Source organism: Loxodonta africana, chromosome 12, assembly GCF_030014295.1.
Source record: "Loxodonta africana isolate mLoxAfr1 chromosome 12, mLoxAfr1.hap2, whole genome shotgun sequence".
In the NCBI taxonomy this organism is placed as follows: domain Eukaryota; kingdom Metazoa; phylum Chordata; class Mammalia; order Proboscidea; family Elephantidae; genus Loxodonta; species Loxodonta africana.
In genome coordinates this window covers 5,640,132-5,664,390 of record NC_087353.1, presented here as the reverse complement: position 1 = coordinate 5,664,390, position 24,259 = coordinate 5,640,132, and the positions used below count along the sequence as shown (strand labels likewise).

The 24,259-nt window shown below is 40.9% G+C and overlaps 1 protein-coding gene across 5 annotated transcripts in view; it reads left to right on the top strand.

Annotated features, from left to right (window-relative positions):
* The window catches only part of ARHGEF10 (Rho guanine nucleotide exchange factor 10), a 178,707-nt gene extending 154,939 nt beyond the window's left edge, over positions 1-23,768 (top strand). Inside the window, exons 27-29 of one of the 5 annotated variants that reach the window (XM_010591875.3) lie at positions 6,106-6,280; positions 18,209-18,331; positions 21,243-23,768. In XM_010591875.3, coding sequence (XP_010590177.1) covers positions 6,106-6,280; positions 18,209-18,331; positions 21,243-21,760 — 816 coding nt within the window. In that variant the 3' untranslated portion in view covers positions 21,761-23,768. Of the gene's footprint in view, positions 1-6,105; positions 6,281-14,405; positions 14,901-18,208; positions 18,332-21,242 lie in introns of those variants that run through there. The other 4 variants (XM_010591874.3, XM_010591873.3, XM_023550379.2 and 1 more) reach the window with 4 other exon arrangements.
* Positions 23,769-24,259: the final 491 nt, after the last annotated feature.

Genomic DNA, 24,259 nt, shown 5'->3' with positions numbered 1-24,259 from the left:
CAGTTGCAGGGTAATATCCATACGCCTACAAGGAAGACCAGTTAATACGACTGTTATTCAAATTTACGCACCAACCACTAATGCCAAAGATGAAGAAATAGAAGATTTTTATCAGCTGCTGCAGTCTGAAATTGATCGAACATGCAATCAACATACATTGATAATTACTGGCAATTGGAATGCGAAAGTTGGAAACAAAGAAGAAGGATCAGTAGTTGGAAAATATGGCCTTGGTGATAGAAACAATGCCGGAGATCGAATGATAGAATTTTGCAAGACCAACGACTTCTTCATTGCAAATGCCTTCTTTCACCAACATAAATGGTGACTATACACATGTACCTTGCCAGATGGAACACACAGAAATCAAATTGACTACATCTGTGGAAAGAGACAATGGAAAAGCTCAATATCATCAGTCAGAACAAGGACAGGGGCCGACTGTGGAACAGACCATCAATTGCTCATATGCAAGTCCAAGCTGAAACTGAAGAAAATCAGAGCAAGTCCACGAGAGCCAAAATACGACCTTGAGTGTATCCCACCTGAATTTAGAGACCATCTCAAGAATAGATTTGACGCATTGAACACTAGTAACTGAAGACCAGACAAGTTGTGGAGCGACATCATATATGAAGAAAGCAAGACATCGCTGAAAAGACAGGAAAAAGAAAGAAAAGACCAAGGTGGATGTCAGAGGAGACTCTGAAACTTGCTCTTGAGTGTCGAGCATCTAAAGCAAAAGGAAGAATTCATGAATTAAAACAACTGAAGAGAAGATTTCAAAGGTCCTCTCGAGAAGACAAAATATTATAATGACATGTGCAAAGAGCTGGAGATGGAAAATCAAAAGGGAAGAACATGCTCGGCGTTTCTCAAGCTGAAAGAACTGAAGAAAAAATTCAAGCCTCGAGTTGCAATAGTGAAGGATTCCATGGGGAAAATATTAAACGATGCAGGAAGCATCAAAAGAAGATGGAAGGAATGCACAAAGTCATTGTACCAAAAAGAATTAGTCGATATTCAACCATTTCAAGAGGTGGCATATGATCAGGAACCAATGGTACTGAAGGAAGAAGTCCAAGCTGCTTTGAAGGCATTGGCGAAAAACAAGGCTCCAGGAATTGATGGAATATCAATTGAGATGTTTCAACAAACAGAGGCAGTGCTGGAGATGCTCACTCGTCTATGCCAAGAAATATGGGAGACAGCTTCCTGGCCAACTGACTGGAAGAGATCCATATTTCTGCCTATTCCCAAGAAAGGGGATCCAACCGAATGTGGAAATTATAGAACAATATCATTAATATCACATGCAAGCAAAATTCTGCTGAAGATCATTCAAAAACGGCTGCAGCAGTGTATTGACAGGGAACTGCCAGAAATTCAGGCCAGTTTCAGATAAGGATGTGGAACCAGGGATATCATTGCTGATGTCAGATGGATCCTGGCTGAAAGCAGAGAATACCAGAAGGATGTTTACCTGTGTTTTATTGATTATGCAAAGGCATTTGACTGTGTGGATCCTAACAAACTATGGATAACACTGCAAAGAATGGGGATTCCAGAAAACTTAATTGTGCTCATGAGGAACCTTTACATAGATCAAGAGGCAGTTGTTCAGACAGAACAAGGGAGTACTGATTGGTTTAAAGTCAGGAAAGGTGTACGTCAGGTTTGTGTTCTTTCACCATACCTATTTAATCTGTATGCTGAACAAATAATACGAGAAGCTGGACTATATGAAGAAGAACGGGGCATCAAGATTGGAGGAAGACTTATTAACAACATGCGTTATGCAGATGACACAACCTTGCTTGCTGAAATTGAAGAGGACTTGAAGCACTTACTAATGAACGTCAAAGACCACAGCCTTCAGTATGGATTACACTTCAACATAAAGAAAACAAAAATCCTCACAACTGGACCAATGAGCAACATCATGATAAACAGAGAAAAGATTGAAGTTGTCAAGGATTTCATTTTACTTGGATCCACAATCAACAGCCATGGAAGCAGCAGTCAAGAAGTCAAAAGACGCATTGCATTGGGCAAACCTGCTTCAAAGGACCTCTTCAAAGTGTTGAAGAGCAAAGATGTCACCCTGAAGACTAAGGTACGCCTGACCCAAGCCATGGTATTTTCAGTTGCATCATATGCATGTGAAAGCTGGACAGAGAATAAGGAAGACTGAAGAAGAGTTGATGCCTTTGAATTGTGGTGTTGGCGAAGAATATTGAATATATCATGGACTGCCAAAAGAATGAACAAATCTGTCTTGGAAAAAGTACAACCAGAATGCTCCTTAGAAGCAAGGATGGTGAGACTGCGTCTTACATACTTTGGACATGTTGTCAGGAGGGATCAATCCCTGGAGAAGGACATCATACTTGGCAGAGTACAGGGTCAGCAGAAAAGAGGAAGACCCTCAACAAGGTGGATTGACACAGTGGCTGCAACAATGAGCTAAAGCATAACAACGATGGTAAGGATGGCGCAGGACCAGGCAGTGTTTCGTTCTGTTGTGCAGAGGGTCGCTATGAGTCAGAACCGACTCGACGGCACCTAGCAGCAACAACAACAAGTAGAATTGTATACCAACGAATTAGATAATTTAGATGAAATGGACAAGTTTCTAGAAATACACAAACTATCAAAACTGACTCACGAAGAAATAGAAAAATCTTAATAGACCTATAACAAGTAAAAAGATTGATTTAGCAATTTGCAAAAAAAAAATGCCACAAAGAAAGCTCAAAGCCAGATGGCCTCACTGGTGAATTGTACAAAATATTTAAAGAAGAATTAGCACCAGTCGTTCACAAACTGTACAAAAAATAAAAGAGGAGAGAACATTCTCCAATTCATTCTATGAGGTCAACATTACTCTGGTACCAAAATGAGACAAAGACATCACAATAAAAGAAAACCATTACCCAATATCCCTTATGAATATAGATCCAAAAATCCCCAACCAAACATTGACAAACTGCATCCAGAACCGTATAGAAAGGATTGTACACCATGACCAACCAAAAATGACTGAACTGGCAATTCAGGAGGTCATTGGCAAGTAAAACAATGGGGTGGATATCACCTGACACACATTGATGAGATACAAGACGTAGGGGTTCAGGACAGCACCCACAGACTGCTCGAAGAAACCTGACTGTAAGGGAAAGGAGAAAAAGAGGGATACAAAGCCTTTTCTTTATTCTCCCTCCGCCTGCCCTTTTTTTCTTATTATTAGTTTAAGATTAGTGAGACTTGTCCATGTTTCAGGGCTGAATAGAAAAAGTAGAGGAAGGGTGCCAAGTCTAGGAGGAAATGGGAGAGCAGGGCATGAAGGAGCCAGTGTTGGGGAGGAGTTTACCCAGAGCAAGGCAGAAAGAAAATTGCCGTGGATTTTGATAAATTTTCAGGTTGAAGAATGGAAAATTGAGGGAGTGTGTATGTCTGTGAGCTGCCTCCGCCTGTGAAGTAGGAGGCAAAGTCAAGGGCATCAGAGGTAGACAGGGGTGTGAGGAAGAGGATGGGGAGGTATGGGAATCAAAAATATACCAGTACTGGAACAATCTGGAATCCACACTCAACCTTCCTATCTCCCAGGTAAGTACCGTTTCTGCTGCACTACACTGCCTGTACTTGCAGACATCAGAGATCTTGGTAAACTTCAATTTGTAAAAATATTTCTGATCTTTGTGCCTAATGAGTCATGTCCTAGTAGGGCCTAGGAAGTACAGTCTATATTTAAGAGCTAAGTCAGTGACTCAGGGGTTGCTTTGTAACTGTGAACATGAGTTTATTTCCATTGATAAATATTTAAATTAAATTTTGGATTATTGAAGTAGCTATGAGGAAATCATATGCATATAATAAGCAGACATTTACAAAGTTGGATATAACGGGCATTTTAGAAATGGGGTGGACTTTAGTGATCACAGAAACTCCTTATATTGATGAAACAGAGCAGAGGGATGAAGTGACTTACCTAGCCAAGAGGTCTCCAGATCTTTACTCCAAAGCTGCCCTTACTCAGCCCAAGGCCCTCCACATTTCCTCACTTTAAAGTTGACATGGAACTCTAGTGAGAGAAAGCTTTGCTGCCAGTAGACAGATAAGTAAATGTGAAGCCAGAACGAGACTTGCAGTGATGTGTCGTAGAGCAGCTCACCCAACCGTACCTGCTCAGTGAAGAGGCACAGGCACAGTTCTGCTTCCTTCATCACCATCGTGGCCCCCGGGCACTAGACTTCAGGAAGCTTCCCCCTCCTCGTGCAGCTTCTTCCCTCAGTCTCTTTAGCCCCTGCTTATACGTCCAGCCACATCTATCTTTTCCAGTGAAATCTTAGATTGAAAAGAAGCTGTGCTTTAGGATATGGTATTTCAGATCCAACTAAAATAGATACTCTAATATAGTCATCTTCATTTTTAGCGTATTTAATTCTGTACCAACCAACCAATCTGTTGCCATCGAGTCAATTCCGACTTTTAGCTACCCTATATGTGTCGGTACATCATTAAGAGTTTAATTCAATGAACCTTTTTTGTGCATCAGTTTGATGCCAGACTCTGTGCCAGAAACTGGGTATGCAAAGGGGGATAAGCACAATCTTCTCAGTAATTTAGTTGATTATAAATGGTCATTCACCTTCTGAAAAGTTGCAGAACAACTCTTAGGTCAGAGATGTAAGTCTTTTTTTTTTTTTTTTCGTGCAGGATTTCAAGTTATACTGCTTAAATTTATAGAATTATATAGGATTGTAGTCTCTGTAAATTTCAAGAATTTATTTAGAATGGTATTTCTTTACACTGTATCTCTAAGACTCATTCCTACCCCTCACTCATTTCCACCAATTCCTAATAGGCAGTAATCGCAGCAACACACGTTTCTTGCCAGGCACCAGCCATGTGCGAGGCCAGGTGGTATGTGAGGTACTAGTAGTGCAGATGGCTGCAGCATGGTTCCTGCCATGAAGAGCTGCAGACGTCACGCATACACGTGAGAAAATAGATGAGGGCATCAGATAGGACAATAAGGGACCCTGACAGAGGTAGTTCTGGGGTTCCCTGTAGACCAGGGTTATAAGGATAAAGAAGTGGGGCTTTAGCTGAGCCTGGGAGCTTGGGGATGACTTGGTCAAGTAGAGAAACCAAAAGTGGCTCTTCCAGGGGAACAGAAGTTTGGAGGAGGGAATGCAAATTCAGAGAAACATGGGAAACCCAATTTTGAAGGTGTTCCCTGCAGAAAGAGCTCAGGGCAGTAGAGCCTGACTTTTAAGAGGACCTCACAATCAAGGCTAGCGAGGTGAGACTATTCTTTGGGCAACCAGAAATTTGAAATGTTTTTGAGAATGGAGTGACGAGGCGACATGCCTGGAATCAAATGGAAAGTGACTGACCTCCTTGGGCAGTTGCAGACTTTGTAGTTGCCAGATAGTCCCGTTGCTCACTCCCACCTCTCTGTTATTTTTCCTCCTTTTGCCTGCCCACTCAGTGGCCTTGTGTTTACTTTTGGACACAACCCTGTTATTTCAGCGCTTCCTTAGTGGGATTTGGAGCCCTGGTGGCCCAGTGGTTAAGAGCTCAGGCTGCTAACCAAAAGGTCGGCAGTTTGAATCCCCCAGCCACTCGCTGGAAACCCTCTGGAACAGTTGTACTTTGTCCTTTAGGGTCACTATGAGTCGAAATCAACTCAGCGGCAACAGGTTTGGTTTTCGGTTAGTGGGATCTGGGTCTTTTGCGTGCTTATGGTGGCTATATGTCTTCAAAGTTGTAGCTTTCTCAGCTCACAAGGGTGCTATGATAGTTAAAAATTTTTTAAGTTCGGTGAAGTACTTTGATCTGCTTGGGGTAAAAAAAAACACAGGAGTGTCTGTAGTTTTAGAGTAACAGTCTCGATTGTGTTATAGATCACTGAACGTGCCTGCGGAGTAGCTCCAGAGTTCCACCAGGGCCGTTCATGGTCAGGACAGATCACACAACGTGAAGCCCTCCTGTGAACTTCAGAGGACCGATCTGAACAGACTTTGTGCCACAGTGTTGTAACCTACAAGTACATTCCCCTAATACTCCCATCTATTACCTTCTCATTGATTTTCTCAGAATCAGCTTGAGGCCCACCAAGAAGAAGGCATGGTGATCTCTCACATGGCTGTGGCTGGCGTTGGAATTTGGATCGCCTTTACATCTGGGTCCACACTTCGTCTGTTTCATACAGAAACACTTAAGCATCTCCAGGACATCAACATAGCCACCCCTGTTCATCATATGTTACCAGGTAATTGGGTTTGGATTTTGTGTTTTAATGTGCATACGTTTCTCTTCTGGTATCTTGCAGCTTTTGTTTCATTGACCTGAGTGCTTATGGGCAAGCATATATTTTTCTAAAGCCACTCAGAGAATCTTGCTACTGGCCATATTTTCCCACCACTGTCTCCACTGGTGAAATGGTGTTGGTGCTAGAAACCTGGTTCCATTCATCTCTAGAACCAGGGCTCTCAGTGCCTCTATATTCTTGAGGCCATATGGAACTCCAGGCAGACTCAATGACTGCCACAATTAGCTGTGCCCCATTCTCACCTTTGCTATTTGGCACTGGTCTAGTTATACTTTTTCCTGCCCCTTAGGTAGTTCCATGACCATTAACCAAACCAAAAACCAAACCCATTGCTGCTGTGTCGACTCGAATCATAGCGACCCTATAGAACAGAGTAGAACTACCCCTAGGGTTTCCAAGGAGCAGCTGGTGGATTCAAACTGCCATCCTTATGGTCAGCAGCCATAGTTCTTAACCACTGTGCCACCAGGGCTCCTCCATGACCATTAAGAGGGTAAAATTACAGGTAGCAGTCAGCTCTAGAAAGATTCTGGGACATCTAAATTAATTGAATATCCTATATCACCCCAAGAACGGACTAGCCATTTGGAAGGATTCACTTCACCAACTTTCTGGGCCAAGAACTGGGCCAAGAAAGGGATAAGTCTAGGACCCTTAACCTTATCCTGAGGGCCGTGGAAGCCTTTGGAGTCCTGTACACTGTGGGGTCTCTCTGTGGATCAAGAATGTAGGTTTTCAAAAAACCAGTATCTGTTAATCTTAGAGGTAAGCCTTCATGACTCATAAGTATTTCCCCTCAAGTTGTGCTGTTGTCAATCAGCTTAAATCACTGGGCTTTCATTAACCTAACCGTATAGTTTTGTAAAGGCTGGTCATAATCTAATCATGCTGGTCTCAACCTTATCTTTAAAAAAAAAAAAATACATGTTGGGTTGGCTTCATGGGCATATGACCTGTGCAAACGTTGACTCAGAAAGGCCCTACGCTTGGTTCAACACTGCTGTTGCCATCTTAAAATTCTTAGTATTTTTTGAACAAGGGGCCCCATGTTTTCCTTTTGCACCATAACTGGCCTGAAGCAGGGCCTAGGCATGAATATTTTTGGAAACTCCCCAGAGGATTCAAATCCAAAGCCAGAGCTGAGAACCATTCTTCTATGCTATACGGTTACCATACTTGTGATATGCTAACAAGGCCGTAAACATAGTTAGGACTGAAATTTTCCTTCTAATAAAGGTTAGGGTATCTCCCAAGTAGAGTTTCATTGACCGCGTAAACAGTCGGTGGCTGGGAGAAGTAGGGCTGGGAAGGACATGACCACAGTGTTGATTGTCCAAGTACCCTGGGAAAACTGCCATGACCTTTTTGGTCACTTGGATCTTTCCATCTCTAAAATGTATAGGAAAATGCTGTCTCCAATTTATTTCAAAACCATTTTGTGGAAAGAGAGATTCAGGGAAGTATATTGTGCAAGAGCTATCTATACACGTTCTGTAGTTCACTGTCGCAGCGCTCACTTTAGAGCCGTGGTTGTTTACTAAAAGGCTGGAGCTCTCCGCAGGTGTCACATGGCAAACAGGGAGACGTGGGGAGTCTCCGCACATCACTTGGAATGTGTTCAACTGATCTGAGGTTTTACGTGACTTCTAGATGGAGCCCTGCTGGCGCAGTGGTTAAGGGTTCGGCTGCTAACTGAAAGGTTGGGAGTTCAAATATGACCTTGCAGTTAGCAGCCAAAATCGACTCAACAGCACTTGGTAACATATAGAAGTACAGCCAGAATGCTCCTTAGAAGCGAGGATGGTGAGACTTCGTCTCATGTACTTTGGACATGTTATCAGGAGGGACCAGTCCCTGGAGGACATCATGTTTAATAAAGCAGAGGGCCAGCGAAAAATAGGAAGACCCTCAATGAGATGGATTGACACAGCGGCTGCAACGATTGTGAGGAGGGCTCAGGACCAGTCAGAGTTTTGTTGTGTTGCACGTGGGGTCACCATGAGTCGGAACTGACTGGACGGCACCTGACGATAACAGAACATACTAATGTATTGTTTCCTAGTCTTGGTGAAAAAGCTACCTTCTGGTAACTACAATTTGAATGTATTTTCCTGTTTTTAAATAGAAAAACATTACAACAAGCTTTGTAGGCTGTTTATTACTTGATACTCATGAGAGAAGCAGATCATTTCCATCTGAGAATATCTGCTGAAATTTATTCTCTGGAAAGCAGTTCAAATTGTTTGGTGTATATACCTCAAATATTGTCATTTAATAATTAGAAAGGCCCCTGTGTATATTGACAGCTCCAAGATAGCATACGTTTAATCCTGAGATACATTTCAGACCACTTTGTTGAATAAAATAAAATATAAAAGTCTGCCCTGTCTCTCCATGATATTTTAGAATTCCAAAGAAGGTGATGATTCGGTATCCTTTGAGGTGAGTAAAAATTTTAAAAAAAAAGGTAACATTAACTGAGGGCTTAAAATCAAGTTTCATTTTAAAATGCCAAGTATTTGTTGGCAAGGTTGTTAAAAGAGAGGAAACTGCACAATATAAATTTGACCCTTTTACAGAGGAAATTGGGGGGTTTTAAAAAACTACGGCTTTTGATAATCCCACTAAGGCCAGTGGGGTAGCTGGACCCCCTCACGCACCGAGGTGAGAGAATGGCTGTTCAGCGGTAAGACACCAAGCAGGCAGTCTGTTTTATGTCTTGGTTTCACAGGTTTCGGGGAGGCTGCTCTGCCCAAACCTCTCCTCCATTACTTTGTCCGAGGCTAGAAGCTCTCGCAGGACCAGTGTGTTAGTTCCTCGTCAACTGCTCAAATACAGGCTACCCTTGAGCGGTGACCAGTTAAACCATTCCAGTCAGCGTCTCTAAATGATGATTAGTGTATTACCACTGTGCTTTCCAACAGAAGCAGCTAGGATGGAAGCTGGAACGGGATGTGCAGCGTGTGGGCCTTGCTGGAGGCAAAGAGAGAAGAGACTGATCCAGGCGTGGGCGGTGTGGGCTGGCCTGTGGCTCTGCACAGCGGGAGACTCTGGGCACCCAGGGCAGCACTGAGACAGCAAGCAGGGAACGTGGGCGAAGAGGCACCTGAAAACGGAAGCCAGGAGGGGGGACTGCTAAATGCGGTTTTAGCCCCCCTCACGGTTTCACTGGGAAGCCTGTGTTGAATCATCAAGTCGGTTTGTAAGAAACGGAGGGAGAAGCTAAGAACAGAGCCTCAGTGATTTCTTGAGTAGAGAATTTACAGAGGGACTTTCATCAGCCTAGGACTGGAATTAGGTCTCCAACTTGGGTGATTTGAGAAGTGGGCTTTAGCAGTTCAGGATTAGGTGAAGCAGGTGGGCTACAGTACCTTTTAATTACGTGGTGGGGGGAGATGGACAGAGCACAGTTTTTAAACATGCGCACAAAAACTTTTGGGATCTTTTTTTTTTCTCAGAGTAGGTTGTAGCAACAGAGACTTGCGCTCAGTAGAGCTGGGCTCAGTAGGGTTTTCAGTGGTTGATTTTTTTGGAAGTAGGTCTCCAGGCTTTTCTTCCGAGGGTAGATTCCAGCCTCCAACTTTTTGGTTACTAGCCAAGCGCATTAACCATTCGCATCACCTAGGGCCTCCAGTGCCTAAAAATGTTAGGCCGTGGTGAGAAGAGAATGCAGAAGAAGAAGGGGTTGTCAGAAAGGAAAAAAAGCCAGGAGACTTATAGGGGGCCCAAGGTAGGAGAGGGAACCACCGTAATGTAAAGTCAGAGGGGCCAAGATTGGCGAGAGCAAGGTGGCAGGTGAGATGATGCCATGAGATCTAATATGAGGATGAGAAAAGATAAGCGGCTCAGTTACTAAGGATGCAGTCGGAATATTACTAGGGAAGTGGTGAGGGGGAGAAAGGGTTAGAGCTGGTTTTTGGAGCATTTTTTGAGTTTTGAGAGGGCAGTGGGAAATGGAGAAGTAACAAGGTTAAATTTAGATTTCTTTTAGAGACAGTTAACAGTAAGAGGCTGAGCAAGAAAGAAAGCCCGAATTAAGTTGCCTCTTAACTGACTTCATATGTTTAACAGTTTTTAAATTGTAAACATCAGGAAGTGTAGACAGCCTCTAAGAAGTTACTGAGTTCCCTGCCTGTGAAGGCACTGAATTAAATATAGCAAAATGATTTGCAGAATCAACAACAGATTATATCCAGACAGGTACGTGGCAAGTCCTACCATCGTTCAAAGGCAGCTTGAGACTGTAGTGGGATTGATGGAAGATTTTTTGTTTTGGTTTGTTAGTTTGTTGGTTGGTTGATAATCATGTTGAAGGTGTTTGTGGTTTAAGCAGAGGGTACTAGAGAAAAGATTACTACTTATGATGCATTGAAAAATAATAATTTAGGGGTTAAGTTCTAGAAAGATGTGAGGTGAGACAGCCAGGACACAGGTGGGAAGTTGTCCTTTGACAAGGGGAGGAATGTTGGTCCTCTGAGAAGGACGGGATGAGGCAGGAGAGGACGCAAATGGGAGAGAAGGGAACTCTGGGGAGCTCAGGCCAGTGCCTCCACCTCACTTGAGAGTAGGAGGCATGTTTGGTTGACCTTGAGGATGAACGTATTGGAGGCACTGTGTATGATAGCTGCTCTCTCCTTTGTGGCCACACTGCACCAATTTTTTTTTTTTTTTTAATATTGTGGATCTTTTTTTTTTTTTCATTGAGAAAAATGGAGACATACATGACATACAAATTAATTTTAGAAAAACAAAGTTTTTTATAGTCCCTCTGACCCTGAAAACGTCCTGACGCTTTGCTAGGGTCCTTGAAGTAAATGTTTTCTTTTGAGCACTCATGCTGGTGAAATAAATGTTTGCTGTTGGAAACTGTTGGAGCCGTTGGGATGAAACCAAGTCAAACTCATAGAGTGCCAAAAGACGCATTTATTTGGCCAACGAGTGGCCTGTACGTTCAGAGGTCTGTCCACAAGGGAAGGTGTGGCTTTTATTGTGTTAAAGCGACTTTCCGAGCCCCGTGAACGTGTGGAAGGGTGTTCCCGACCCAGCTCTCTGCAGCGCTGCCGAGTCTCCCAAGGAGCTGTGGTCTCACAGGACGCTGTGGGCCCTGGCTGACATCCCTGCTGTCCTTCCCAGGGGGGTTGCCATGGCTTCCAGACCCTGACAGGCTAGCCTCAAAAATGCAGCCGGGCCGCAGGAACAGCTACTAGGAGCTCACTCTGCCCTTGTTATTCTTCACCCTCCAATTAAGAACAGAAAGAAAAAATAGCTATGAAGAGAAGGTTCAGGCAAGCCTAAGCCTAATTTTTTTTCATGTAATGTTTCACCAAGCTAATAGTTGTACATACTTTAATAAAATCAAATAGCACCCAAGGCTTGTGAGGAGCAGAACAAAGCAGGCTTTTGCCCCATTCCCCCCACTCTGCCCTGCCCTCTTCCCACCAGGCAATCACTTTCGCTCTTTCAGCTGCTGCTGGTGTGAAACCTCCATGTTGCTTTGAAAAACCCAGGCTTGTGTGGCTTATTCTCGAGCTTTCCATTTTAGATGCTGCCTTTTGCCTTCCTGCTGTAGAAGAAAAAAATTAAATTATCATACCTTCTTCCAAACATACGCAGGCCCACTAGCTCCCCCTAGTCTGTGCAACATATAAACGAATATATGCTTGAACTTCCTTCCTCCCTGCGGAGTTAGGTCACCATCTTGCACTAAATCAAAGCTTAGCATTTACATGTTTTTGATGATGTGATTGTAACTGAGTTGCATAATATAACGTAGTTACCTTTCCTTTCTTTCACTACTTTTTTATCTTGTCAGTTAATAATTTCCTTTTTTTCTCACATATAGTTTTCAATTTGCTGATCATAGGTCCACCTTGAGGAGCCCTGGTGGTGCAGTGGTTAAGAGCTCAGCTGCTAACCAAATGGTCAGCAGTTGGAATCCATCAGCTGCTCCTTGGAAACCTTATGGGGCAGTTCTGTTCTGTTCTGTCCTGTAGGGTCGCTGTGAGTCAGAATTGACTCGATGGCAATGGGTTTGGGTTTCTGTTGTTGTTTTAATCCACCCTGAAGGCTCCCGCAGAACTGTGAAACTCCTCCCTGCGTGGTCAGATGTGTCAGGGAACCTGGCAGTGCCGTTGCCCCCGCTAGAGTCCTCCCTTCTTGGCTCCTCCCTGGCCCATTTGCTCTGTTGGCTTGGTAACAGCTCTCATCCTGGAACTTCTCTTTGCTATTGTGTTGCACACGCCTTCAGGCTCTCTCCTCTGTGGGTCCCTTCTTTCACGGATCCCTGTTTATTCTTACTCTGTTTTTTACAAGTAGATGAAAGTAAAAGCAGGTGTTCACTGTAACATGTTTAATCAGAACGGAGTGGAATGCCTTCACTTGGCATGGATTCTCTGGCATTTGTATAATATTGAAAATACCTCTAACTGTATACCTGGGAGACTCTTTTAACTTTTATCTGCATCTGATATCCTCCTTCCAGGTTGTGATCTGTTGGGTGGTGGGTGATTCGGAGCAGGATTTGGTGACACTGGGAATTAGGTTTCAGACCGAGAATAGTTGCCTTTTCACTGGTTCTTGGATATGATCCTTGGAACAGTGTAATCTGAAACTGCTCCAAATTTCATTACATTATGTGGCTTAGAACGAGAAAGCCAAAAACCCATTGCCTCTCTTTCCCTTTTCCTAATCTTACCTTTATGCCCGTGTTGTATAGTAACTAGCATTATTACATGTTATTTTACACATAAATATTTCGGTTAGTGCATGTGCTAAACGTAAGTGTATTGAATTTGAGGTTGCTAGTTTATGAGCAGCCCGCGTTGTTATTCTCAGCGGATACAGTATTAGCAGTGTGTTTCCTGGAAACCTGGCCACGCTCTGTGTTCCCCCCACATATAACACCTGCATTCTGGAGTTGTTATTTACATGGCAACAGTAATGCATGTATCCTTTTGCACCATTGCTGGCTCTACATATGAAGACTGCCAAGTTGAAACTAACAGAATTTGAAAAAAAAAAAAATTATTCCATAACTCACAACTCCTCTTTAAGCTAACAAAACTGGATTAAATCTGTTTACTTCTTTAGAAGTGGTCTGCTTTCAACCTGTGGAATATATGAGTCTGTGTATAACGACCTGGGATTGTTTTCTTCTATTTAGAATTCAGTTCTTGAAAACCATTTAGCCCAACTTCTTTCACATAAACTCAACACAGCCTAACAATTGCCGATACGATTTTCAGAATTTCTGGAGTTAGTATACATGTGTTTTAGAACAGCCGGTTAAACTTCTAAAAGTTACGAAGGAGTAGAACTGACAGGTAGATGTAAGGAAGCGTTATTATTCTAGGCCATCAGTAGCCACAGAGGTTACATCAGGATGCAGGTGTTTCCTGCTTTGTCCTCCCTACTCCAAGGAGAGTATTTATAGTGGAGAAACCCCCAGGCCCCGTGTTAAACCTAGCCTTTCACTGTCTCCACTGAGTGAACGCTTCGCCTTCCCAGAGTGTCTTTAAACAGATAAAACTGCCAAGATGTCAATATTTGTAAAAGTCAGTGTAACTTTTCTAAATACCGTATGCCACGTCATAAGGCAACCCAGTAAATTAAACTAGCCTCGAGACATTATTTATAAGAATGAAAGTGGAGACTTGGATTCCATAACCCCTTGGCTACTGGTCTGTCGTCTCAGATTAGCCAGCAGCTCAGGTCTGCTGTGTTCCTTGAGGCTTCTATTCTGGGTGATCACAGCAGAGAGCGAGAGCTGGTTTTAACATTTCCTACACTTTGAAGACGTATTTGCCTCTTTTATTTACTATTTGGTTTGTATGTTTCTTTTAAATATTTAAAGAAACTTGGATGATATTCTTTAAGCCCGTTTACCAGCCTTGAGAGGGCCTCTCATTGATGAAAGATTACCGTTTTCTCTCTCTATATCTGCACCTGAAAAGACCCTGGTGGGCTCCCTTTATACGATGGCCATCAAATGCAGTTGGATACCCTTTTCGTGTTGATAATTAAGTTTTAAAACTCTTGGTGGCATTTATGTCTTCCGTCACCACAGCAGCATCCCTGCCTTCACCATCCCAGCCTTGCACTTGACCTTGCGGTGGGCTCTGTGGATTCTCTGGCGAAGGCTGCGGCCCCAGTGAACTCACCTGTTGTCCCACCTTGAAGACCACTGTCGGTGTTTCCGGGAAGCACCTGGGACACCTCAAAAGCAACTCTGCCGTCCACGTGCTCTTGAATTAGAAAGTTGCCAGATTACCTAATTACTATTTCAGGTAAACTTTCATGTGTAACATTAAAGATGACAAATCATAGCCTACGTACTTCGAACACGGGATAAGCAATCATCCCTTGAGACCTTTTGTTTTTCTTAGCTTCTGAATGCTTTCAAACCGGTTGGAAACACGAGTATCTAGATTTTCTTTTGCTGGGTTTCATCGCTTTTATTATCGGATAAAGTTTTGACTGTTCCTTAAAGAAGCTCTCTTCAGAAGCTCCCTTGCTGTGTGGGTTAGGCAGGGCTTTCACTGGTTTTTCCCGGTGATTCCTCTGTAGGCTTCTTCACCTTCCCACCATTTTACGTCCTTTTTTTCCCACACAGCGACTGGTTTCTCCATTCTGGTGCCGCACATGTTTTGTTTTCTAATTTTGGATTGTTATGTGCCTTTCTCTTCAGAAAGACTCACTTATGTAGAAAAGAGTTTCCTTACAAAGACCCTAGAGTTTCCCAGGTTCTCACTGTATATAACGTAAAACAGATGCTAAACCTGGAGACATGTCAAAAATAAACATTTCCTGGATATGCTATTTACATGCAGGAAAAAAAAACCCAAACCCACTGCCATCAAGTCAATTCCCACTTTTAGTGACCGTATAGGACAGAGTAGAACTGCCCACATAGAGTTTCCAAGGAGTGGCCGGTGGATTTGAACTGCCAGCCTTTGGGTTAGTAATCATAGCTCTTAACCATTATGCCAGCAGGGTTTCCGTTTACATGCAAGGGGGTGGAGGAGAATTCATAAGGAGAATGAAAGATTACTTTCAGGAAAGTTTTTCTGAATGAAAACAGCAAATTCCTTTTTATGTTTTTATTAACTATTGGAAATATTTATACATTGTACTTTAGGAATGAAATGATGTTTGAAATATAAAGGTATGACACTAATTGTTAAGATGGGCTGTTTGAAATTCCCATTTTCCTCATTTGTTGTCTTTGAAGTAAAGTTGTTTATAGAATAAAAGTATTCCAGCTGCTTCTTTAATAACTAACTCTAAACCAGTATTTGAAAAACTATAAATTGTCTGTGAAGGAAAATTTAACTCAGGAATCTGTTTTACATAAAAATTAACTGAAGCTCAGTTTCCCACACCAAAATATTTCATGATATCAAATAAAAAATCATAAAAAAATACTCAAATTTGCGTAGGTTTCATTTATATGTAGGACTTAACTACCAAATTGAAGGATAAAGGAAGAATTAAGTGATAGAATAAGCCTACAGATAACTGCTAAACAAAGCCCTTGAAACCTCAATGGAGACAGTTGATGAGGTGTAGTAAGAGTTCGTTTGTTTTTATCCTTTCTAATAATTTTATATTTTAAAAAGAAAATTTATTCAGATTTAGGACAAGTGGGATATACTGTTGCCTGATTTACATTTTCCTTCCACATCCAACGGCAAAGAAAAATGGCTGTCATATGACAAGATAATGAAGCCTGTCTGTCTCCACCAGGCGTGAAGTCCATATCCATTGTCATGAGATTCTCTACTCTCAGTTGTGTTGTAGACCATTTATATCAGTGTTTGAAATAAATTATTAAAGTTGAAAGCTTAAATGGAAAATAATATTTCACCCCTGTGTATTGGCTTTAGTGAAAGAGAGCTGTGCTTTACCGAAAGGAAAAAAGTACTGTAAGCCAGTTCTAAATGGAACCTTAGACCCTCTGCTTCGAAAACTTTTCTACCAAAGATCTTCGGGAGAGTCTAGGAGGATGGTCTCAGATTCACCTTAAGCTCGTGTGCAGATTTCTCAAGAGGTGATCACACGTAACATTTAAAGTGCTCACCACTCAGTAATAGTGATGCCCCGGAAAAAGGCATTCCTATTTACTCGGAGATGTATGCGCCCCCCTCGCATGCTTACACCCCAAGGCGTCCTTTTACGATATTCTGAAATGCAAGTCGGTAATATTGTGGATTATGCTGAACATTATATTTCTAAACTGTTTCAGTGTTTTTCACTAGCGTTTGAAAACAAAAGCACCTTGATTACCTATAGGAGAGTCTTGTGGATTAACATATATTTCTAAAACTCAAAATACGTTTCTAAAACTCGTCACTCAAAAGACATGGCATACATTCAGAATTCCTGAGAACTTAAAATTATTTACTTTTGTTTTTATAAACAGAGGTTTAAAAATAAAAGCAAATTTTTATTTTGTTGCTTGTTGCCTAAGTAATTCATTTAAAAAATGATCTCTCCAGACGTGCTAATCCAACTCTGGCTCTGAAATTAGACCGTTTGCTCTCAGGCTCTGTACCTGAGATGAATTTCAGATCGAATGTGGAGATACTGAAAATGACTTATTTTTACAGGAAGGAAAAATCACATTGTTTTTAAATATTCATCATTGCTTCTCAAGTGCAAACTTAATTAGCCTGAGCTAACCAGAGAAACACCAAGAGTTATTTTAAGCCTCCTTTTGAAAGCTGTTATGCTAATGGTAGTATCGGAGTAGTGGTAGAATTGTGTGAAAGTCAAGAATCACTCCTTAAAGTTGGAATGGTGGGGAAGATATTTGGATTTAGAGTAATAGGGAAGATACTTGAATATTAGAGTAATAGGGAGGGTATTTGAAAATTAGAGTAATAGGGAAGTTACTTGAATATTAGAGTAATAGGGAGGGTATTTGAATATTAGAGTAATAGGGAAGGTATTTGAATATTTTTTAGGGAAGGTATTTGAATATTAGGGTAACAGGGAAGGTATTTGAAGTAGGCCAGTGGTTAGACCAGTCTCTTTCACTCCCAATTTCTGGCCTTGTCACCACCCAGAGCAGACTGTTTAGTTCCTGTGGTCCTCAGCCCCTTGGCTGCCAGACTGTTCCCAAGACTGAGCCCACGAGATGTTCTTAGCACACTAAACTTGGAAAGCTTCTCAGACGTTGGTCTCTAAGTGTGTTACTGAGTATACCAAACCAAACCCGTAACCACCAAGTCAATTTTGACTCACAGCGACCCTATAGGACAAAGTAGAACTTCCCTATAGGGTTTCCAGGGGGCAGCTGGTGGATTCGAACTGTCGACCTTTTGGTTAGCAGCTGAGCCCTTAACCACTGTGCCATCAAGGCTCTTAGCTGTATTAGTAGATATCTTCTCATTTCTAAAGATGATAGCTCTGACTATTATTTCAGAGAACCACAGCTTGATTTGTGTATGTGTGGCTTATGGGTCATTTGCTACATTAAACAAAAGTCAATTGTTTAAATAGACTATTCCAAGCGATTTGATTGACTTCTGAAAGCACCAGACAGAGCAGTGAAGGCTGAGAGGACCAGCTGGGAGATTCAAAGTTGTGTCCACCTTTCTGTGGGGGCCTGCACCCTCTAAGGTGTAATTAAGAGGATGCATCTCCCCAAGATCTTTTTCTTTATAGTCTAGCTGAAGCAAGCTGGACTGCAGCACTTTAGGGACACCGCCTCCCCTTAATGAAATGTGTTATCATGACCGAGGACTTTCACACTGTGTGTCTGTCACATTCTCAGATATTAGCTAAGCACCTCACTGCCCTGACTCTGGTATCACTGCGTAAGTCAAACTTTAGGATCATGAAGCAAACTTCTGTCTCTTCATTTAGGGCATCAGCGGGTGTCTGTGACTAGTCTGCTGGTTTGCCACGGCTTACTGATGGTTGGCACCAATTTGGGCATCGTGGTCGCCCTGCCAGTTCCTCGGCTGCAGGGGATCCCCAAAGTAACTGGTGAGTAAACTCACTCAAGTATTTTTGCCTCGTTCTGTGTCTTTGTCCTATATTTAAAATTGATTAAGCAAATTAATTTATGTAATACTTCAACATATTGGGAATTGTTTAAACAATTCAAATGATTTGTTTCAGTGTACGATAAAGACTGTGTGTTAATTTGCATTGTTGATTTAGACTTGTTTTTCTCTCTTACCTTAGTGTTCCAAAGAGAACTTACCCTGAAGACATATTTTCATATTACCTTGACTGCTGCCAGTCAGTCTATAGCATTATATACAGTTTTGGTCAATGAAAGTGGATAGTTTTTATATTTTATGTTGCAAAGAAGGAAGCCTAGGATGTGAAAAAGCTGAGTTATGCCTCTTTGAAGTGTTGATAGGAGCTCAAGTAGATACAAACTTTTTGGAGAAAAGTGTTGCCTTATGGATCATGAGCCTTAAAATGCTCGTATGTCGGGAATCAGGAGTTGCATTTCGGGAAACTGTCTTAGGAAACAGCCTAATCTGTGGACAAAGGAGGGTGCAAAAAGACATCTGTCATTTAATTCTTAGTAGCATAAGACAGGAAACAACCTAAACGTTCAAAACTTGCGGAAAGGGAATGTGTAAGGAAATGGTTGTATTGCCATTAATAGAATATAACGCAGCCAGTGAAAATGGTATTTGCGGAGACCTTTTAATGACGCAGGAAAATGTTAACACTGTAAGTTAAGCAAAACCAAGATCTTATATTTTATGTTGATTATAAAATCAGCCATGCAAAAGCGTATTCACAGAGAAAAAGAAATTTTGCGGGAAATACACCAGAATGGGAAGTGTTGTTAACTACTGTCCGCTCAGCCTCAACTCATGGTGGCGCTGTGTGTGTGTCAGAGAAGAGCTGCGCTCCCTGGGGTTTTCAGTGGCGGATTGTTTGGAACTACATCACCAGGCCTTTTTCCAAGGCACTTCTGAGTGGACTCAAACCCCCACCCTTTCAACTAGCAGCCTAGTGTTAACCGTTTGTACCACCCAGATTGTCAACCCCAAAATATACATAACTTCAGATATCCCTCCCTTCCCTCCATAAGCTTTTATGGATCTATTGGAAGTAGGTCTGTGGTTTAGATAAATTCATAGTTCGGCATGATCCACCTTTTAGAATTAAGGAATTCTGATTTTTCATTCATTTCTTAATTTCTGCTGTTATTATGAGGTAAACCCAGAAAAGGTACTATACTCTTATTATGAAATACATTGCATATAAAGGGATGGTGCATAATGAATTTTGCAGCTTAAATGGTAATAATAAAAAGGTCACCACGTGCCTGCACCTAGTTTAGGAAAGAGAACTTTGCTTATACAACAGAGCCTGTGTGCCTTTTCCCAAGCTCGTTTCTCTTCCTCCTCCCTCACCCCACACCTGTAGATAACTTTTATAGACAAGAACTTTATATTAATTATTCCATTGATCTTCTCCAGAGTATTACCAAATTTTTTTTTTTGTATCCTTAAAAAACAAGTTCTTAATTTTGTCTGACTTTGCATTTTCTCTATTTGTCATATAACATGTATTCCTTGGTAACGTTTTTCTTTCAGTGTTATTTTTGAGATCCATCCTTGTTAGTGCATGTGAGTGTAGTTCGTTCATCTTCTGTATAGTAGTACCTCAAAAGGACGTAATACTACTTGTCCACGTTTCTTTTGACGGCTGTTTAGTTGTGCCCAGTTTTTTGTATTACATAGAGTGCCTCTGTGAATATTCACGCAACCATCTCTGCTTATACATGCATGAGTTCTGCTAGGACGTGTGTCCAGAAGTGGAATGGCTGGTTTGTAGAGAATAGACATGCTCAACTTTACTAAATCTGTTGCCATTGAGTCGATTCCAACTCATAGCAACCCTATAGGACAGGGTAGAACTGCCCCATAGAATTTCCAAGGAGCACCTGGTGGATTCGAACTGCTGGCCTTTTGGTTAGCAGCCGTAGCTCTAAGGTTTCCTCAGCTTTACTAGGTAATGTTAAAATTTCTTCCCGGGTTGTTACATAAAATTACACTGCCATCATCAGGATATGAACATTCTTATCGCTCCATATTCCCACCGGCATTGCCATTGTGAGACTTTTTAATTTTGCCAGTCTGTTGACTGAGGAAGGGAATCTTACTGTTGTTATGGAATTTTATAATTTAATCTGCGTTGGGCAAAGCAGGACAACGCCAAGGGGTAGGGCCTTGTTTCAGCCTCACAGCGTTTGGTGAAAAGGGCGCGTGTGTCCCGAGTCTGTCGGTTCACTTGTGAAGTGTTTAAAAAGTGTGGGTACCCCAGTTCCTCTTGACACTTCGGGCGCCTGTGTTTTATAGAAAGATCTTTTGTGGTTTTGACATGTGCTCCTAGGTCAGAGGATGACTTTAAAATTTGAATCACATCACTTTTGAAATGAAAAGCCTTAATTAAACTACAGAAATTAACTTGTTGTAAACCCCAGAGCATTTTTATAACAAAAATGTACACGGGCTTCTGGTGATGTAGACATTTTGTTCCTGAAACCGACACATCTTTAGGCCTTTACTTCTTCTAATCAAAACTTAGGAAAATTAAATATATTACCATAGAGCAAGTAAGAAGGTGTTTGTGCAGAGAACAGCAAAACAACTACATAGAATATGAACACTGGAAATGAGATCCTGTTGAAGAAAACTTGGATTTCCTATTTTAGATCATCATTTTTAAACATTTCTTCAAATTCAATAAAAATCTCAAGTATATAAAACCAGAAGATATTTTCAAGCTGACATTCAAGTGTTATATTTAAAGGGTTTTGTTATTTGGGCAGAGAGAGGAGATATATTGTGCCTAAATTATGTAATTTTTGTTTATTTCTACAATATTTTCTATTTAAAAAAAATTAAATATTTTTGCTTTTTAGGAAGAGGTATGGTTTCCTACCATGCACACAATGGACCAGTCAAGTTCCTTGTGACCGCTACGGCTTTACACAAGAAAAACAAAAACAAGTCCAGAGATAGCCTGCCCCCCAGTTCTGAACCCCAGGATGAAGACCAGAAGGACATGCTTCCAAGCGAGGCCCTCAGCTCTTGCCTAAGTCACAGCAACCCTGATGGTGCCATTTGGTTGGGAGACCCACTAGGCTCAATGACTCAAAAGAGCGACTTGTCGTCATCTTCTGGCTCCCTGACTTTGTCTCATGGCTCTAGCTCTCTAGAGCACAAGTCAGAGGACAGTATCATCTATGACCTCTTGAGGGATCCAAACATCTCACTGAAAAGCAAAGCACAGCGATTCAAGAGAGCGAAAGCCTGTTCAGTGCTAGTGGTTTGTGGAGGGCAGGGCCACAGACGGGTGAATAAGAAGACCAGACAGCAACGACCAGACGAGCTCGTGTCTTCTGTTATGGTCTGGCAGATCCCCCTGTTAAATATATAAGTGAAAGGCCACGCTTCCTGGGATTGAAATTTGCAATCAAGGATGACCTTTTAGCTAAATCATATGATGTAAATGATTTAGGCTGTATCTACACTGGTTGGGGATAAATGAAAAACAGTATTTGGGGAAGAAATGTGCAATATCAGAATGTTGGCTTTCCTGCCAATTCCATCCTTCTCTTCCACACAGCAGAGCGGAATGTAAACACTTCTAAAGAAGGTAGAAGATTGATGCAGCTTTTGAGTAATTTGAAGTTCTGGGAAAATACCATCCTCTCTTTGATTGCTGTAGTCCATACATGAGTAATAGATAATTCAACTTCATCACCTTTGAAGCTATGCCTGTATCATATTGCTTACAGAATTTGGAAACTAAGAATTTGTGGGGAAATTATAGCATATTCAATAGTGTAGGAATTTATTAACAATTCTTAATTTTTTTTTACTTGATTCAGCTTCATTTCTTTTATTTATATTCCATATTTTAAAAATTTCAGAATAGAATTTGTAACAAGAAAGCCAGGTAACAGATACCAGTCCAGAGGATGTTACTTGCTTTCAGAAATGAGCTGGATTTTCCAAAGTGGTATGATACACATATTGTATATTTTAACAAAGTAGTATTTTTATATTGCATTTTTTTTTCAATTAAAAAATTAACAGCTAATGTTTTTGGTCATATGTTATCTGTAACATTTCACAAATAATAATTGCTTTGAACCAAAATGCTCAATACCTAGCAACATTAGACTCAAGCATCAATGCCAAAATATTCTTCCCTTCTCGTATTAAATAGCATTAATATCTATATTAGAAATATATATGTTCTAGTGTTGTAGGAAATGTATACATGAAGTCTTGGTCAATTCTTTAATGTGTTTCTTGCACCTGTTGACTGTGGAACACTGTCAGTTTGTGAATATGCATTCGGAATGGCTCGTGGTGCTAGTCAGTGTGGGTGTTCCATTGCTGGCGATGGGATGTGGACCAAGAAAACCGAACCTCTGATCAACACTATGTTCATTTAGATATCTCTTCTGCAGAATGCACAGGTTTGTATTCTGCAGTTCATCTCTTCCATGTCAAGACATGTGAGTAATCAGTGAGTTCCATTATGTTCAACGCATATTTATGTATCAATGTTTTACTTACCGGACAATTAAAAAATTAATGCAGCCATTCACCAGAAATAAATTTCTTAGCACTTTACAGGTGATTAAAGATGCTAATTTTATGACTTGGCCAAATATTTTCTAAGGTGCATATATACCCCATGTGAAAGTAATATCTTCCCAAGCTTCCTTAAACTGTTAGCTACCATCTTATTTTATAAATAAAGTATTTTATTTGAAAATATAATGTTACAGGGTGCCTTTTTTTTCCCCCATAAAATACAAAAGAGCAATTAAATTCTGGAGGGGAGTGGGGAAGCCTGAGCTATCTTTTGACATTAGGCATCACCACTTGCTGGTTTGGAAGTGGTGACAGTTATTTATAATTTCCAGAAACAGTTCACAATGTAAATCAAAAATAATACTTTGAATTTGAAGTAGTTACTAAAAAAGTTTCAAGAGACTCATGTACTGGACAGTTTTTAATTTCAATAGCATCATGAATTGAATGAGTTAATATAAGAAGTATCTATAGTGAACTAAGATCTGTAACATTTTGCACTGATTAAAACAATAAAGCATCTCAGCGTTTTCATGGTCAAAAAAAAAACAAAAATTACTTCTGTATACCTTTTAGTTAAACCATGACACCTAAAGTATTTTTGGTCTTCATCAATATCTGAAAAACCTCAGCTTACAAATGCCAAATTTTCTTCAGCACATAAATATGTAAAAAAGTACCAGTTGAGGTTTCAGTTTGCTTTTTAATATTGATAATATCTCTAGAGAAAACTTATATAACATTGTATGTGTGTCACTTTACATGTTTTTATTGCAGAGTTTTAAAGTTCTGTCTTAGAGCTTTCAGGATCAATTTATTACTATTTTTAATTAAAAGGTAGCATATTTTTCTTTTTAAAGGAGCCGTGGTGGTGCAGTGGTTAAGTGCTTGGCTGCTAACCAAAAGATTGGCAGTTCAGATCCACCAGCTGCTTTTTGGAAACACTATGGGGCAGTTGTAGTTGGTCCTACAAGGTCTCTGAGTCAGAATCAACTCAATGACAACGAGTTTGGTTTTTGTCTTTTTTTTTAAGCATAAGCTTAAATTCCTGATGATTTTCCTCCCATTAGAACATGGTTTTTTTCTTAATCCTAACAAGAAAATGCTTTTAAAGAACAGTTTGGAAATCCATAAATTGTCAAAAACATGTTGATATATATAGTTGTGAGCAATTTCAGATAATCTTTCTGTTACTCCTAAAATCATGGCACATCTCTTCATTTCTGGATCTATTGTGTAATTACTATATTATTATGTTTTTGTCACAAGTATTTTGGGGTGTGTTTATGCCAATGACCTGTAGCTCTCAAACAAATCATTGGCAGAT